Source organism: Chaetura pelagica, unplaced genomic scaffold (assembly GCF_000747805.2).
Source record: "Chaetura pelagica isolate M959 unplaced genomic scaffold, ChaPel_1.0 scaffold90, whole genome shotgun sequence".
NCBI lineage: Eukaryota > Metazoa > Chordata > Aves > Apodiformes > Apodidae > Chaetura > Chaetura pelagica.
This window is the reverse complement of record NW_009953496.1, coordinates 15,206,883-15,224,156: the sequence shown is the minus strand read 5'-3', so window position 1 is coordinate 15,224,156 and position 17,274 is coordinate 15,206,883. Positions and strand designations below refer to the sequence as shown.

The 17,274-nt window shown below is 33.8% G+C and overlaps 1 protein-coding gene across 1 annotated transcript in view; it reads left to right on the top strand.

The window, feature by feature from the left end:
• The window catches only part of CSMD1 (CUB and Sushi multiple domains 1), an 805,423-nt gene extending 788,603 nt beyond the window's left edge, over positions 1–16,820 (top strand). Inside the window, exons 65-70 of the mRNA XM_009999261.1 lie at positions 1,230–1,274; positions 6,743–6,904; positions 7,968–8,080; positions 8,739–8,826; positions 14,572–14,704; positions 16,661–16,820. Of these exons, the coding sequence (XP_009997563.1) occupies positions 1,230–1,274; positions 6,743–6,904; positions 7,968–8,080; positions 8,739–8,826; positions 14,572–14,704; positions 16,661–16,820 (701 nt within the window). The remainder of the gene's footprint in view (positions 1–1,229; positions 1,275–6,742; positions 6,905–7,967; positions 8,081–8,738; positions 8,827–14,571; positions 14,705–16,660) is intronic.
• The last annotated feature ends 454 nt before the right edge of the window (positions 16,821–17,274 follow it).

The following is a 17,274-nucleotide window of genomic DNA, read 5'->3' as shown; positions in this document are numbered from 1 at the left end:
AAATATTCTAAAGTAAAAATTAACAATAAAAATTTAAAAATCTTAACACCAGATTCCACATTTATTTATATTCATGTAAATTTCATATAGTTTTGCTAGAGTAACTCGTAAGTATATAATTCTGAGGGCTAAATTTGCTCTTCACATGTGAATAAACATGGTTATAACTTCCTGATTCAGAAAAATAAAACTAAATAAAGGAAAAATAGTCAGATGCCATGGGAAAGATGCTTGCAACATGATTTTTAATTCTAATATGTCAAAGAATGCTAATAGACTTGATGTTTGAACAATACTTTATTTTTCAGTAATATATGGGTAGATTTTATTTCAACATAGACACATGTCAAGACATGATCTACACAAAAAAATTAATCTTCTTACTCTAATTCCCTAAAGGGTGACTTTTCATGGGTACTATATTATTAATAATTTGAGATAACTAATCTGGTATGGTTTTTGTTATTTATGGAGTGTTTTTTGCTAAATTACATAAAAACTACAGAAAAAGTTTCTATAAGCAAGATTAATTTTTTTAATAGGTTTACAGTCATTAGGTATAATTCTCCGGGTTGGCTCCCCACATTTTGTTCCTTCTTAGCATTTGATCAGTCTAATCAGTGAATTTCTGCTCCTAAAGAAGAAAACAAATGTGAAAATCAAATTTTTTAGCCTTTTTAAAGTGGCTAATGATATGAGGCCATAATTTAATTTGGGATCAGTGGACATAACTCTACTGAATGTATCAGAAATATAGCAAATGACAATGGTTTTGATCCTTTCCCATGGTATCTGATCCTGTCACCTTAATCCAGCTATCTGGCTTTTCCTATTTCTGTCATAAATGTATCCATTTTTATTACTATGATATTTACTATATTTAATATACTATTATTGAGAATTAAATACAGTGTCTGTCCCCTCTATAAGGCTCTCCTATATAGCACTGGGACTGATATAAAAATATTAGGCCTATATATTAAATACTTGACTAGCCAGACAACTTTCTACAGCAAAAGTTTTGTTTACCTAAATTATTTTCTGCTAGTTTTGTGTAAGCACATAAGTTTGAACCCGTAATGTAATCAAGAGCAGTTCTGTTTTAAATATGGCACTATTGAATAAGACATGATTGCATCCATTAGGTATTGTCTTAACATTCTATTTAAAAAAAAACAACAACACACAAATGTGTTCATGAAAATGATAATTTGTCTTTTTACTTGTAGGTAAAGGAGTGAGAGAAGTTAATGAAACAATAACTAAAACTCCAGGTTTGTATACAAGAAGTTTAGAGCTAAATAAATTAAATTGATTTACACCCTAGATTGTTATGGATAATAAAACTAGATCCAGCATTTAAATTACTATTTTTTACTTATTTCAAAAGAATATAAATGTTGAGGTCTTTCATAACAGTTGCTATGTAAAACCAATGTTACTAAATTATTTTCAAATAAAGATTTTTTTAATTTCTACACTACTGATCTTCTGAATTGCACAAAAACACCTGTGAAGACAAAAATATAAAGCATATATACACAAACCCCAGATTTGAGGTAGTTTTATATCAGAGAGATTGCTATAATGGAGAGCCTTATAATGGATGTAGACTATAATTGCAGGGATTGGGTTCAGTTGAAGTTCTGCCTTCCCATTGCAAGTGTAAGAATCTGCACAAAAACCCACCACCACCAAAAAAACAATAAAGCAAAACAAAAAAAACCAACAAACCAACAAAAAAATAAATCTTCTGGAGCTTCTGGTGGCCTTAATTTCATGGAAATTCTCAAAGTACTCTTAAGATAGGGTTTCCTAAGTTATGTGGACCACCACCAGCAGGGAAACATTGCTGCTGCTTTTCTCTGCTTTTTCACGAACATTTGCACATTTAAACTTGCTCTTCCTATCAGTGAAAACATAGACAAATACATCTGAGAAATCCTTTATGTTGATATTTTTAGGATCAATCATTTTCAGTAAATGAAAGGCTGTTTGTGTTTGTTTTTTTTAATTGACTTATTTAATAACAAGCAGAGTTTTCACCAAACAACTGAGCTTGCAACTGTATTCTGGATTTTAACAAGCTGCAGGGAAAATAAGATTAATGGTTTATACTAATGGCAGTTCACTGAAGGACTCTGTAGAGTACATGAGATAAAAAAGTATTTCTGCTAATAATTAACCTTCCTGGTGAGTTTATTAGTGAGTGTCAGGTGAAACCATAAATGAGTTCTTCTCAAATACATTACTTCTACAGACATTATTGTCTGTATTGTTTCACAATAAAACAGGATATAATGTGCATCCATTATAATTATTATGCAGTCCTCATTTATTGGATGATTCATCTCACCAAACACCTAAAGTGTTTCTCTGTTACCACACAGGTTTAGAAGTTTCAATATCAAATTAAAATATAGACCAAGTCTTCAAATACATTGACTATGTGGAGCATCAGTATTAATTCACACCATATCATGTCCTTTATAACTAGTTTTGGTAAGGAATTACTAATTGAAAAACATTTTTTTAAATGAAATGTTATGATTGAAAATGACAATAATGGTAAGCAGAGAACTGAAACTGTAACAAATGACAGTAATTAACAAGGAAAAGTTTTAAGCTGTTTTTAAAAACAAGGTCTGCACTATTATGTCTTTTAAAACTGCAAATTATTTTTATTATAGAATACTAAGTATTTTGTAGCACTTTCTTTCCCTTTTTATCTTGACTTTTTATATAATCACAGAATGTCAGGGGTTGGAAGGGACCTCGAAAGATCATCTAGTCCAACCCGCCTGTTGGAACAGGATCCCCTAGGGTAGTTTACACAGGAATACATCCAGGCGAGTTTTGGATATATACAGAGAAGAGATTCCAAAACCTCTCTGAGCAGCCTGTTCCAGTGCTCTGTCACCCTCACAGTGAAATAAGTTTTCCTCATGTTTATGTGACACCTCCTGTGCTCCAGCTTTGCACCTGTTACCCGTTGTCCTATCAGTGGACATCACTGAGAAGAGCCTGGCTCCATCCTCCTGACACTCTCCCCTTACATATTTATAAATATTAATAAGGTCTCCCTTCAGTCTCCTCCACTCTCAAGAGACTCAAGAGCTCCCTCAGGCTTTCCTCATAAGGGAGATGTTCCACTCACTTAATCATCCTTGTGACTCTGTGCTGGACTCTTTCAAGCAGTTCCCTGTCCTTCTTGAACTGAGGGGCCCAAAACTGGACACAATATTCCAGATGTGGCCTCACCGAGGCAGAATAGAGGAGGAGGAGAACCTCTCTTGACCTACTAACCACACCCTTTCTAATGCACCCCAGGATGCCATTGGCCTTCTTGGCCACAAGGGCACATTACTGGCTCATGGTCATCCTCCTGTCTACCAGGACCCCCAGGTCTCTTTCACCTACACTACTCTCCAGCAGGTCAGCCCCCAACCTGTACTGGTACATGGGGCTGTTCTTTCTCAGATGCAAGACTCAACACTTGCCCTTGTTGTATTTTATTTAATTTCTCCCCACTAAACTCTCTAGCCTGTCTATGTCTCGTTGAATGGCAGCACAGCCTTCTGGTGTGTCAGCTACTCCTCCCAGTTTAGTGTTATCAGCAAACTTACTGACAGTGCACCCTGTTCTCTCATCCAGGTAGTTGATGAATGTGTTGAATAGTACTGGTCCCCTGAGGAACTCCACTAGATACAGGCCTCCAACTAGACTCTGTCCCATTGACCACAACTCTTGTCTTCTTTCCTTCACAGTCCATCTATCTGAAGTTCCATTTGCTGCTATCTCTGTTATAATTGGGATTAAGCTCATATTGCTAAATCAGATTTTTTGTAGCAGAATAGATTAACGATCTCATTTCCCACCTCTGGGTATATGAATTAAATTACGTTTGGTTTGTATATTGAATTACTATTTTTTGCCAGAGGTAATGTTTTGATTGCCAATAGTAACTATTGTTTTTACAGTGCTGTAATTTGTAATAGAGTATGGGTTGCAACTAAAGCATTCTCACAATATTTGTGTGAAGTTTAGGAACTACAATATGTATTTGGTTCCCATGAATCTCATTGCTTTGTGTAGTTTTTGTAAAAACAGTTAAGAAGGTGCTTTAAGAAGTCGCTATGGATTCCCCCATTTGTCACATTCTGAGGGTACTCTGCAGAGGTGCAGAATTAGTATAATAATGCCAAGTTTATTTGTCTCGTTCTCCATTTCCCCATGGTGGGTTAGAAAGGCAAGGATATTGCAAGGACTTGGCAGAAGTGGGGCAAAGCTGCTTTGATTCCTTGGCAGCATCCACAGGACTGCAGCACATGCATTTTAACCCTTTTACAAAAGCATGACTGGGGAAGCAGAAATATATGTTGTTGTTTTCTTCCCCTGCTGATTCTGTCCATCTGCAGAAAGTGCAAATTCTGTAAATATCAAGTCAATGGTAATATTTTGCGAAGATTAACAGCTATTTTTGGCAAAGTGGTTAGAGAAACTAGATACTGAAGATGTTGAATGTGACAAAAGAAGTATGGTTCCTGCTCCTTTATAAAAGTCTTACGTAGTACCTGTCAGATTCATACCAGTAGTGCTAGATGCTCACCTTCATGAGAAGACAATTTTAATTAAGAGCAAAGGCAAATAAAAAATTAAATATGTATTTTTAAATGCCAGATTTCAACTTTTCTGTATGTGACTCTTGCAGTAAAGCAATGAGAAAAGTGTAGGAAAACATCTGAAGGACCCTTTACAGAATTCATGTATTTGCAGAAAATATATCAATTCTAAGGACTCTGATGTACCAGTTGAAATTTAGTGCTTCAGACTTTTAGTATTAAGTTAAGGGTCCCTTGTCTAAAACCCCAGTCCTGCCTTTAGTATGCTTTGGAAAGGCAGCATTAAAATTCTCTTAAGCTGTTGTACTCAAAGCCATATATGTGGGTTGCCACTCAGTTGGAATTCAGTGGTAGTACAAACAATATAGCAACAAGACTTTCAAATCATGCCACATTGAGCTTAAGTGTTGTCTTCTAACTTTTGCACACTTTCAAATCAAAAGGCATTGAAAATGTTACTTCTTCTTTATGAAATACATTTTAGAAAATGTAATAATTAGATTGAGAGACAGTCAACAGCTAATCAGTCATCAGATTTTCACACGTGCTGCATGTCGGTATTTTTTGTTGGAAATATACGCTATTGCTGACCTGGGTTTCCTTTTGATTCATTTTTGCCATCAGTGATTAGGTGGAAGAGGAAATATTAATGGAATTTATTCAAAATAGATGCACAGGATAGTTGCACTGATACATTTCCTTCAATATAGACATCTGCCTTTACAAGTGCTCAGAGTTTGATAAAATGCAAAAAATCCAGTAATTTAAGAGCTTGATTAAAAGACTATGAAACACTCTTCTAATATCGGACTTTAGCTATTTAGCAAATATCATTTGTAGTGATCATGTGTAGTAAGGATGAATTTTAATAGTTGTTAGGGCTGCCATTTTTTCAAGAGATCATGTGATTGGTTATACAGTTCTTTTTATGACAGTTTAATTCTTAAATTGTAATGTTAGAAAAAGCTTAGAACTAAGTGGAAAACTTTATCTTGTCACTTGTTGGAAGCAGCCACAAAACACTGGATGCTGTCTGGCCAGAGAGAGGGTTGGTCTCTTTTTGCCAGCTTAACTGTTTAACTTAACCATCATGTTTGAAAGAAGTCTTCCCCAGATTTTATAACAAGAAAATATGTGGGAGAAATACAGCAATGTGTAGGGGAGAAATTAATTTTCAAGACATATAGCACAAGGTAAACGTATCTTGACATAAAATGATCATCTCTTCTTCTCAGGATTTTTTTCTCTTCTATGTTTCTTTTTAAATTAATGTTCATATTGCAGATACTGTTGGGTACAAAAGGCCTTTCCTACACTGTTGGCTATTTGGCCAAATAGTAAAAAGTACAATATATAATGACATGAAATATTTTTTTTTTCTATATAGACAGAAAAAAACCAACAGTAACATCAAAGAAATTACCCAAATACATAAAATTATTTCTGAAATTCATTATTCAATTTGTGTGCTTTTTACTTCAGATTATTCAAACTGCAGTTTGCGAGAAACCAACCCCTATTTTAAACCAAAAAGGTTCCCTGCTCTGGCAACTTTACTGCTCACAGGTGCAGTGATATGTTATGGAGAGAAGATGTGGAGTCTAAAAAAGACTGATAAAAAGCTTGTGCTAAGCTGTGTCTGGAATTCCATTAATTCAGTTGATACTCCTTGGGAAATCATAGACAGCTCTTCTTTAAGAGATTCATGAAACAAAAGAGATAAGACATACGTGTGATATAAAAATTGTTTTCTTCCCTTTTTTAATAATAATTTCTTTAATCTGCAAGGCATTAGGGAAAGAGTTCATTATTTTTCATAGTCTTGGAGACATTCACTGAAGCACACAATCTATGAAGTCTGAGGTTATTTAAGAGCATATATTGTAATGGACAGGTGTAGTATATTATAGGCAATTAAGTGGAAAGGTCATAAGATATATTGTCTTCACTGCTGTAAGATTTTTACTGTATTGCCTCTTTAGAACAGTAGATTGATGCTGTAACACAAAAAATGAAGAGCATGAGTATGGCTCGAAAGAATGTAACTTTGTTGTCCTTTAACCATTTGTTTGTTTATTTTTATTTTTTTTTGTTTATTTTTTTTTTGCACTTCTATTTAGTTCCCTCAGATGTGTTTTTTATAAACTCACTGTGGAAAGGGTTTTATGAATATTTAGGAAAAAGACAGCCTGCTACTCTGACTGTTGATTGGTTCAATACTACAAGCAGTAAAGTGAATGCCACGTTCATTGAGGCATCCAGCATACAACTCAAACTATCAGGTGCGTTCAGAATTTGGTGTTTAAAAAAGCTTCTCTTTAATTTTTATTTTTTTTAATCTATTCAGTTTTGTTGTATATTGTATCAAACACAAGATAAAACTAAAGCTTTTACATTTTCACTAAAAATCTCTCTCCATATTTTGCAAAAGGAAAGATCCTAATACAATTGCCTGCACAGATTTCAGTCAACTTCTATGAAGTCACCCATCTATTTTCCCTCTTAGAGTTCAAGTAAATATTGTGCCAGAGTTTTTTTCATCTTGAACAGCTGGATAGTATTTATGAGCTCACAGATAATATTGAAGTTGCAGATGTGATATTTAGGCATTTTAGCAGAATTCAGGGATTTTAGTCATATTTAGGTATTTTAAGAACTGTACCATTGAAAAGCTCCAATATCCAATAGCAATTAACATCTGCTTTAAAACAATATGGTCTTGATAATGGAATAGCATAAAATAGGCACACTGAATTGAATAATTTAGGAAATTATGCATATATTTTAATCAACATCATGCATTCCTCCTTGCAAATCTGACTGTGAAGCTCTGATTTAGCCTCTGTTCACAGTTACATTTGAAAAGAGCATTATTGGTTATCGGTACCATTTAAGGTCAGGAGTTCAGAAAGAATTTCAGTAGCTAACTGCTGGACAGCAAATTTTCTTCCACTAAACTATTGATATTTACTATAGCAATATACTGTTGTGATGTGAGTGAAATTGAATTTTTTCCAGTTGAAGAAAATCCCAGCCAAGGAATTCTACCTTTGAAAATCTGTACAAAAATGCAAATATTCTTGCCCATTTGCCTATAGATATTAAACAGCACAAAAAAAAATAAATATCTTTGCATCCTGTTATGAAATACAATGTGGGCAAAAGATCAACAAAGTAAGATCCTGTGCTTTAAATCTTGATTTATTCAGGTTACAAAATTGTGTTATTGCAGAAAGTTTTCTACAGAATATTTTAGTTCTAAAGCAATATACTTAGCTTTAAAAGAATATTGGAACAAACTTGTTGAAAAATCATTTAAAAGTGTTACTTTCTTTATGTTAATAGGTGTTTACAAGAAAGAAGAAGCCCATTTGCTTTTGAAAGTTTTTCAGGTTAAAGGGCCTAGTGACATTTTTGTAAGCAAGTTTGAAAATGACAACTGGGCACTCGATGGTTATGTAAGTAACCAGACCACTATGAATAAAGCTTGTGGAGTTTAAAGTCTGAAGGAATTTGTGATTTCTCAGATACCCCTATCCAACTTTCTATATTACAAATATGAAACATGGCACTTTAGATGTCAGTGGAATTTACTAAGGGGAAGGTGGGCTGAATCAGTGTATATTGCCTTGGTTTTGACTGGTTTTCTTAGGTGAGGGTGGGAATTTTACCTTTAGAATTATTTTCTGTCTTTTGGTTGCTAATAGTAATTAAATTACATTTAATCTTGAAGAAAAAAGGAGTTATTTTACTCTTTACAGTGGTCTTTTGTGCCTCATGAGGCTTTCTATGAAAAATAATTTAAAATGCAACAATTCAACGAACCTCTGTATCCATGTACTTATTGAATTATGTGTATGCCAATTGAAGAATTTTAAAATACACTGATATATCTCAGATATTTTAAAATAATTCTGGTGGTTTTTGCAAGTTTTTAAAATAATGTTTCAAATTTAAAATTATAAGTATTGTATAAACAGAGACTGCTCACTAATATTTTAACTGTGAAAAGTGAAAATCTGGACTCCATTTATCTACTCTAAGTCAGAAAAACAAATGGCTAAGCATTCTTACTTTTTGTTTCAGAAATCTTTTTTCTATCTCAACATATTCTAGGTATCATCAGGACTTGAAAGAGGTGTATTTACCTATCAAGGTGATATACATGGAAAAGACTTCGGAAAATTTATGCTCCAAAGACAAGGTAAAGGCATTCGTAGAGCTTTAATATCTATAATCTTTTTAGGTCTTGCATGAATGAATTCAACAAATGACTCAGCTAGCTAGCTGAAGTAGGCATGTTTGTTTCATGCCTTTGCTATTACAAAAAAATATAATGAAAAATGCACATTTAAAATATACAGTTCTAATCCCAATTTAACTGTGTTTAACATGTTACTATCTCATTTTTCTAGTATAGCAACCTAATAAGATGACTACAGGATGCTCTTAAAGAGAATGCCATTGTAACTACTCGCTTTTCTGTGAATGTCTTTTCTACAGTAACAGGGATGTAACAGAATTGCAGTCAGAATCATGTAGGAAATAAAAGGAAAGAATCAATACTGATTATAATAGTGTCCTTTGGAGAAAGCTTGGTGGGTGTTTTAATGGAGATATATATATATGTATATGTATATGTATATATGTCAATATAATTCTACTTCACTATCAAAAATCTAAAATAACTGAGACATGTATTACAGCTATGGACTTGAGATTTTCAGCAGCTGGTGAATAACTAGTTATTTTACTCATTAAATAATTGTGTCATAAAAAGTAATAAAATATTTACTCCTGAAACTTTGATTCATAAAATAGTTTTGGCAAATACCAAGTGCAGACATCTACAGATGGAACTACTACAGAGTGGTCAAAGCACCCTATATATACAGTCCCTACTGGGCCAGGAGGAAGAGACAGTGTGGCCAATGTATCTACATCAGGCTTTGTCTTAATTTTATATATTACATTGGTTCAATTAATTTCATTGCTGCTGTACCCAATGCCCTTTAAAGTTCTGCCAAATATCCCTTGAATGTCTTTGCTCTGCAGCTCTCAATTTGCTATATTTGTTTAGTCACAATGGACAGAAACCTTACCTTTCAGAGTTGCAGACTAAGAACTGCCAGTCACTGAAGCCAAATACAATTTCAGTCTTCAGAATAAATTCTTAAGTGGATCAAATTATTTGCTTCTACTTTCATGTAATCTCTATCACTGTAAGATCTAAGGTGCTTTTTCTTTCTTAGGCTGAGAGCATCCTGTCTTCAGCTTTGATATCTCAGCAGAGAGATTTCTACAAATGCAGACACTCTCTCTTTTAGAAGATTTCTTTGTGTGATTGCTAAATAGATACTAATTTTCCATAGGTTTCTTGTTCTCTGTTGAAGAGCCTATAGCTAAAAGGAAACAGCAAATTTCCAGACAACACAGGTCATAATATTTGTCCATACCCTCCCATATTCAAGCATAGCTTGATTTGTATTTTAAATCTATTCTGTTAATGAATATTCTGCTGAAGTTGATCTCATGTCCTCCAGCTGAAGAATTAACATATTTTCATTTCTTCAGGAAGGTAAATTACTTGCTGCCTTTACACAAAGCTGGAAGTATTCATAAGCTATGTATGTTCTGGTGCATACATAATGTAATATGAAATTTTTCACCTGCAAGCATACTTCAAAGAACAGCATTTACTGATAAATACTTGGTTAAGTGTGAAAGATTGATTTCTTTGATGAAAAATTCCTTCTCATAAAATGCCAGAAAAAGAACTTTTGTTTCTAAGCACTGTATATTCTCTTACAGAAGCAATTCTGTTTGCTTGTAGCCTTTGAGAATAACCCAAAGGGCAAAGAGCGCTCTGTTATCAGTTTGTCAAAAGAATTTGAACTGTACCTGAGCCTGCTTAAGGGGCTCAAGTTGTGACACCAAATTATTTAACCTCTTATCAGTCATTGCTGGGGGCTTTTTGTTTGTTTTCTTATGTTTTAATAGCTCAGTATCTAATGGCTTTGGCTAGGTTCATTTTCTGTAATTGCTGGGTGCCTGTGCCTCACTAGTATAGTTCTAGATGTTTATTGTAAAATCTTGGCCTTGTACATTCCAGTCTGGACTGTCATCTAAAATTGTATGAAAAGAAGGCTTTGTAAGAATTAATCTTACTTTACCAAATTATTATTTTCCTGTCTTTATTTCCTTTGGGGAAGTATGATGACCCACTTCTCTCCCCTTTCTTTTTCTTCAAAGTACTTTTTTGGCTTGTCTAGTTTGAGATAAGAATTATTGACATAAAATATAAAATATGAGAAGTTAATTTGCCTCTGTTCTACATTAGAGCAATGGCTGTGAAATACATGTTCATTTTCTTTAAACTGATCAACTCTTAGTGGTGTTGACCATCATGAGACATGTGAATTTTAAATTACACTCTGTAAAGATTTCATCCTTTATTTCCAGATCATTTCACACAATTTTCATCATTCACAAAGAAACTCTACATCTAAACAGGATATTCACAGCTTCAGAGTACAAAATGGCTGTGCATTTGCTAATGCACGGTTAGTTAGGACTAAGGAGCTATGAGACTATTGAGATAGATAGATAGATAGATAGATAGATAGATAGATAGATAGATAGATAGATAGATATTGGTAAATACACACACACATATATATGTATATATATACACACATATATATATATGCCTATGTACATGTATGTATATGTATATATACTCCTCGCCACTAATGAGGTACCCAAAGAGTCTTTGCTATCCAGCAGTTACCAGTCAGGTGAAGAAGGTACAGCCTTTGCTGCTCCTTGGAAACTTCTGACTTCTTTCAAATCCTTGAGCTGCTAACCATTCTTGTCAGAAATCACTCTTCCACCTGTAATTCTACTTTTATTATCTTGCATATTTTTCATTGTCACACTTCCTCACACTTAAACAGCAGTTCTCTTAGCAAAACTGAGCCATCTCATACTGATGCCAAACAGTTGAAACACCCAGCTAGAAGTTACAGAGAAAATGCATTTGAAAGCTCCAAACAATGATAAGGAAATATTCTTAATGAATGTTTTCTTACAAAAAATATTATTTTGTAGTATGTATAAAGAATAGCAATCATCCAGAGTGTAGAAGTACACAGCTTGCACAATGTTTTTGTTAGTTTTGGGGTTTTTTTCTCTATTAGCATGAAGATATTTCCACTTCTCTGATTTTGACTGTAGTGACATTCAATAGCTAAATTAAAGCTTTTCACAATAGGCTTTTACATTTATCATTATGATAATGCTGTCAAAAGAATACAAAGTTCACATCAGGATATGTTTAATCACAAGCATCTTTGGAAATTATTGTAATAAGTAGTCCAGACTGTGTTGAAGCTATAGTGAATCTCATATATTAATAAAATTCAAATTATCCAGAATCACAGCAAAGTTTCTCTTCCATAATTAAAAGCACATGCAGTGCACAGTCCGAATCTGGTCAACACTTCTCCACTGCCAATTAAAGGTTCTAATAGTCAATTAAAATTTTCATCCGTAGTTACCCTAAATGTTGTGCTTTAAAAAATGTAGAGGTATAGATTATTCAATTACCTGCTTTAGGAATTTTTAGTACTAAGAACTATACGTATTCATTATCGGAGATAATATAACAAGAAATTATGTAAATGTAACTTTGTGCCTAGTTTTAAATGTTCAGTTATACAGAAAACATTGTATTTTTTTTATTTTTTTTAAAATCCCATACCAAAATGTCAGGCCATGAATTGCTTAACATGAATTTCAAACTATTGTTTTATTTTAGCTAAATTCTGATTAGATCTTTTGTAATTTTTCTTCTACTTATATATTAAAACCTATCTATATTATGTGCCACAATAATAGCTTTGAGATACAAATTAAGAATTTGTTGATCGTACATATTTCTGCTTATTTTGGTACTTGGTTAGAATTTCAAAAAAGAGAATACTAATTCCAGATTTTGCTGATATAAGCTGACTGGAACAAATTTGATTATTACCATGTTTCTCATTAATTACTCCAAATAACTGGAAAAACAGCTGGGGATTGTGATAGTAAAGTGATAACTGCATACAGTTTTTACGATTTCTAGAACTTCTAACTAATTAAACAATCAAAAGGAGCATTTAAATTAATATTTCTTAAACTTTTCTTAACTGTGATAAGTACTTGAGTCTGTCTTTAATTTAGATTGGTTGCAGAATGTTCAACACATGCAATAAAATAAAAAAGACATAAAATGCCAATAGGCCTGCCACACCTGGAGTGTTGGGACAAATACTGGATTACTGGAGTCCAAAGATTTTTATAATACACTGGTTCTATTCTAAAACAGTTCAACGTTAATTAAGACTCTTCACAGTAGTATGATAAAGCTCATAACATTATCTCAACTACCATGGGAGTAGGTTTATTAATTTGAAAAGGTTAGCCTCCACCAGTTCTGCAGAGAACGATGTCTGAAATGTGACAGAAGATTGAAGCAGTGAAAAATGTTGAAGTACAGTATTTTGTCATGTTTAGTGATCAAATTTTGCAATTTTAAAGTTCCTAGAGGGGCTGTCTTAATTTTAAAGGGAACTTAGTTACTTCCTAGAATTTAATACATTTTATTAAATGAATTGCACAAAATGTATTATATTAGCAACTGAAACATGTAACTTTAAAAAACTCTACTGGAACAAAACTCCAATTTCTCTTTCAAATTGATCTTGAACTGCAAGAAACAACAGGAAAGTTGTTTGCGTCTGTCTCAGTTTTTCAACTTATTTAGGTATTTTAATAGACTGCTGAAAGCAGTGCAATGACTGTATCCCTGCTATGTAACTGGTCTATGCCAGAGTCCCAAAAAGACTGATTGATGCTGTGGCATCAATGAGGGAGTCAGTGTGTTTGAGGCAGTGTGTACTGGTAGGTTGGAGCATTTCTGAGTGGTAAACACCAGGGTTTCTTATTCTTCTCTACTAGCATCAGCAAAAAATTACTCAGAATAGCAAGTCCACATATCTGTCCCAGCCCCATCCCCATTGTACTTTCCCTCTGTCTTGGTCTCTACTTCCTCCTTGGATAGAATCTCTGCATTTCTCTCTAATGAGCTATGAGTTCAAACTGCCAACATGGAATTTGGTCTCAAAATACATTTTTTAAAATAAATATTTTCTATATTTTTTTAGTGTAAAATTACTCGTCAGCCTCCACAACTTGAGTTGTCTAGTTGACCACCTATTTAAGTAATTTAACAATGTCTCATACTGATGAAAAAACAGGTTTTGCAAAATGCCCTCCAGTACAGGTTATCTGCTTGTTCACAATAGGAACCCAGCAAGGCCAGTACCTTTGCATCCTCTGCACCTCATTTTATCCCAGTGCAAATGCAGCTGCCACAGACTCTAAAAGCTGCTTGTGTCACTGCTGAAAAAGGTTTGCAAAGCAGCCAGGACATGCACACACAGGTGCACAGACTTGGGAGTGCTATCAAGCCAAGCAGAACCACTGTGGTTTATTGCAGTTACCTCAGTTCTTTCTTCCTTTTTCATGTCTGTTGTGGTCTCAAAGTGGTTGTTGTTTCTCAGCTGATTAAATCTGCAAGTGTGGAACACTTTTTTCAGTATTAGCAAATTTTTTGGTAGAAAGTAAATGACTGGATTTTATTGAAGTGACTCATGAGAGGTGTAGTTCACAATTGTTTTACTTGCTGAATGCTGTTTTCAAATAATTTTTATAGTTATCAATGTGTTATTTGGTGGTATTAACAAGATTTATACTATGATACTGCATGTTACCTTTTTAATGCTTTTAAATATTATTATTTGATCAAAACACCAGCTTTTTTTAATAGTTGGAAAAAAAACGAAGAGAGCTATAAGATATAAAAACTGGGAATTTTATTTCTGCCCTTTTTGTTTCATTTCAGGTCCTTTAAGTGCAGAGACAGACCTTTCAAATCACTATTATGGTACGAACAGCAGTTCGGTTGCAGCTGCCATCCTGGTACCATTCTTTGCTCTAATATTATCAGGGTTTGCATTTTACCTCTACAAACACAGGTATTGTAAATGTTATTTATACAGTAACTCAATAAGCTTTTTGTTTAAATTTTGATAAGTAAGCATTACTAGAGAACACAATTCTGAAGCTTTCAAAAATGTATTTTCCCTTGAAAGACAAATATTTCTAAGTATTGCCACAAAGGGCTTCAGTGCAGAGCAGTTCTTAATGGTGAACAATTAGAAAAATGAGTCACTGTGTTAAGGAGCAAAGATCTATCAATCTGATTTGTTCATTAGGCTGGATCAGATTGAAATCTCAGGTAACATGTTTTATTGTTCTTTCATTCTAATACTTTATTAAATTGAATATATGCTGCTTCTTTCAACATGCTTATGAGTATTAATTATACAAGCTAAAGATGCATAAATTCCATGAGGGAACAAACTATAATGCGACTACTTACAGAACATGCTGAATAAGCTAGTGAGTACTACTCAGATTGTCATAAATTCAGGTAATCTGAAAATTTTGTATTTATAATTTTACTGTGTATATCAGAAAGTCTGCACAACTCTTTTTATTTTTTTTTTTCAATTGCTGATGTAATATATTCTAATAGAACTTTGCTTAAAAATAGACATGCTTACAGTTTTGGTATGTTCTTTATGGTGGTAAAACACTATGCAAAATAGAGGAGTGGTTACTGAATGCTGAAATTTACTTGACTATTAGAATTATTAGTTAGGATTTGATACATCTGATTGCATACATGTGGACATATGAAATCTCTGTCAAGGTATTTAGTAGTGTCTATTGCTGGAAGTATTTATGGAGGGAAGTAGGCGTACTATGGCAGATTTATATTTAAAAAATGAAATTACTGACCCTTATCTGAAGGTAACTGCCACTAGCAGTGCAACGTATTCTGGAAACTTGCTATGTCAATGCAAGAGTTGCCTGATTGAAGCTTATGCTGGCTGACTTTGCACTGATTTAGATTCATTAGTACTCAGGACACCTGTTACAGCACTTCTGTGGTGCAGCACTGACTTCCTGCTCTGGAATGGTAATAAAGAGCTGATAGCAGCAAATTACTAAACCATTCCTTCTACCTCTGCTTGAAAAAATCTAAGTCAGTAAAGTCTGTGGGCGTTCATCTCATCTAAACCCCAAAAATCTATTGAAAGGATGACTCAGGACAAAATCACTCTCAGCATTCTATGTAGACACAGTAATCTACTCCATTCAAGTCTTTTAAATTAACAATTTGTATTGATCTTCATCAGAACATTTGCAGAGATCATTTGCCTTCCTAGGTATATTGTACAAGTAAGTGTGGGCAAAATCCCTAATCTCCAGGATAGAAAATGAGAATATGCTTGATGGTGATCAAATTAAACTTACTTATTAAAGAGGCTTCTCTAGCTTTGACATAAATATCTATACTTCAGAAATTGATAAGGCGCTAATTTATTAAAACTGGAATAAATGTTTCCATTTAAAATAAGGATTCTTCTCTGCTCAGACTAGAAATCTAAAACTTTAAAGCTCATCAGAAAATATAAATTTTATTGCTGACAGAAAATAGTATAAATGTTATCAGTTCAAACTTTACTTTTGTTTATTGTATATTGCTTTACTTTTGCCTGCCAATTTTGGAATTAAACAGAAACTATTAAGTTGTCATTCTTTTGACACTTTTAGGATGGAAATACATACCTGTATTTTGCCTACATTGTCTCTGGGCTTTGTAGCATCAGTTTGCCCATTAGGAGTTTGTTTTCTTCTCTTCCTACTATGAAAAACAACTTCCAGACAGAATTCTTTTACTTTTTAAATCACTGCAACATCCTTCATGGCACTCCTTTTATCACTTTTAGGCAGTTGTGCAACATGTATAGACAGCACAGAAACATTATAGATAAAGCTTTCAATACTTATAAAATGTTTGGTTTTAAGGCTTACTAATTCTAATTTCCTTTTTTTTTTTTTTTTTTTTTTTTTTCCTTCAGAACAAGACCAAAAGTACAGTACAATGGGTATGCTGGACATGAAAACAGTAATGGACAGGCTTCATTTGAAAATCCCATGTATGACACAAACTTAAAACCCACAGAGGCAAAGGCTGTGAGGTTTGATACGACTCTGAACACAGTTTGTACAGTGGTATAGCCTTCAGTGCCCAATATGACTTATTCATAGCCATACCTCTGATGGACAAGCAGTAATTCCTTTGGTGCCATATACCAGTTTCCCTTCTTCTCTTGGCTTTGCTGCTGTAATCTTTAACATCTTCTGTCAGCCTACATGCAGCTAAATTTTCTGGTAAAAATGTGTCAGTCTTCTGGGGATCAGATAAAGAATATTTTTCATCTTGAAGTTGGATCAAAATGCCTGGCTGCATCTGCTTTGAATCAAGGCACACTTTAAGGAAGGCTGCCAAGTCATGCCAGTTTGTCATATTCAATGCCTCAGACTTTCATATTTGTATGTGGCTGGATGCCTTTCAATGCATTCTTCTGGGCACTTGGATAAATCCTTTGAGTACTGTGACAAATGATACCACCATGGATTAGCCCCTGGAATATCTGAAAAAATCAAGCTCTCTTGAAGGAGAAGACAACCT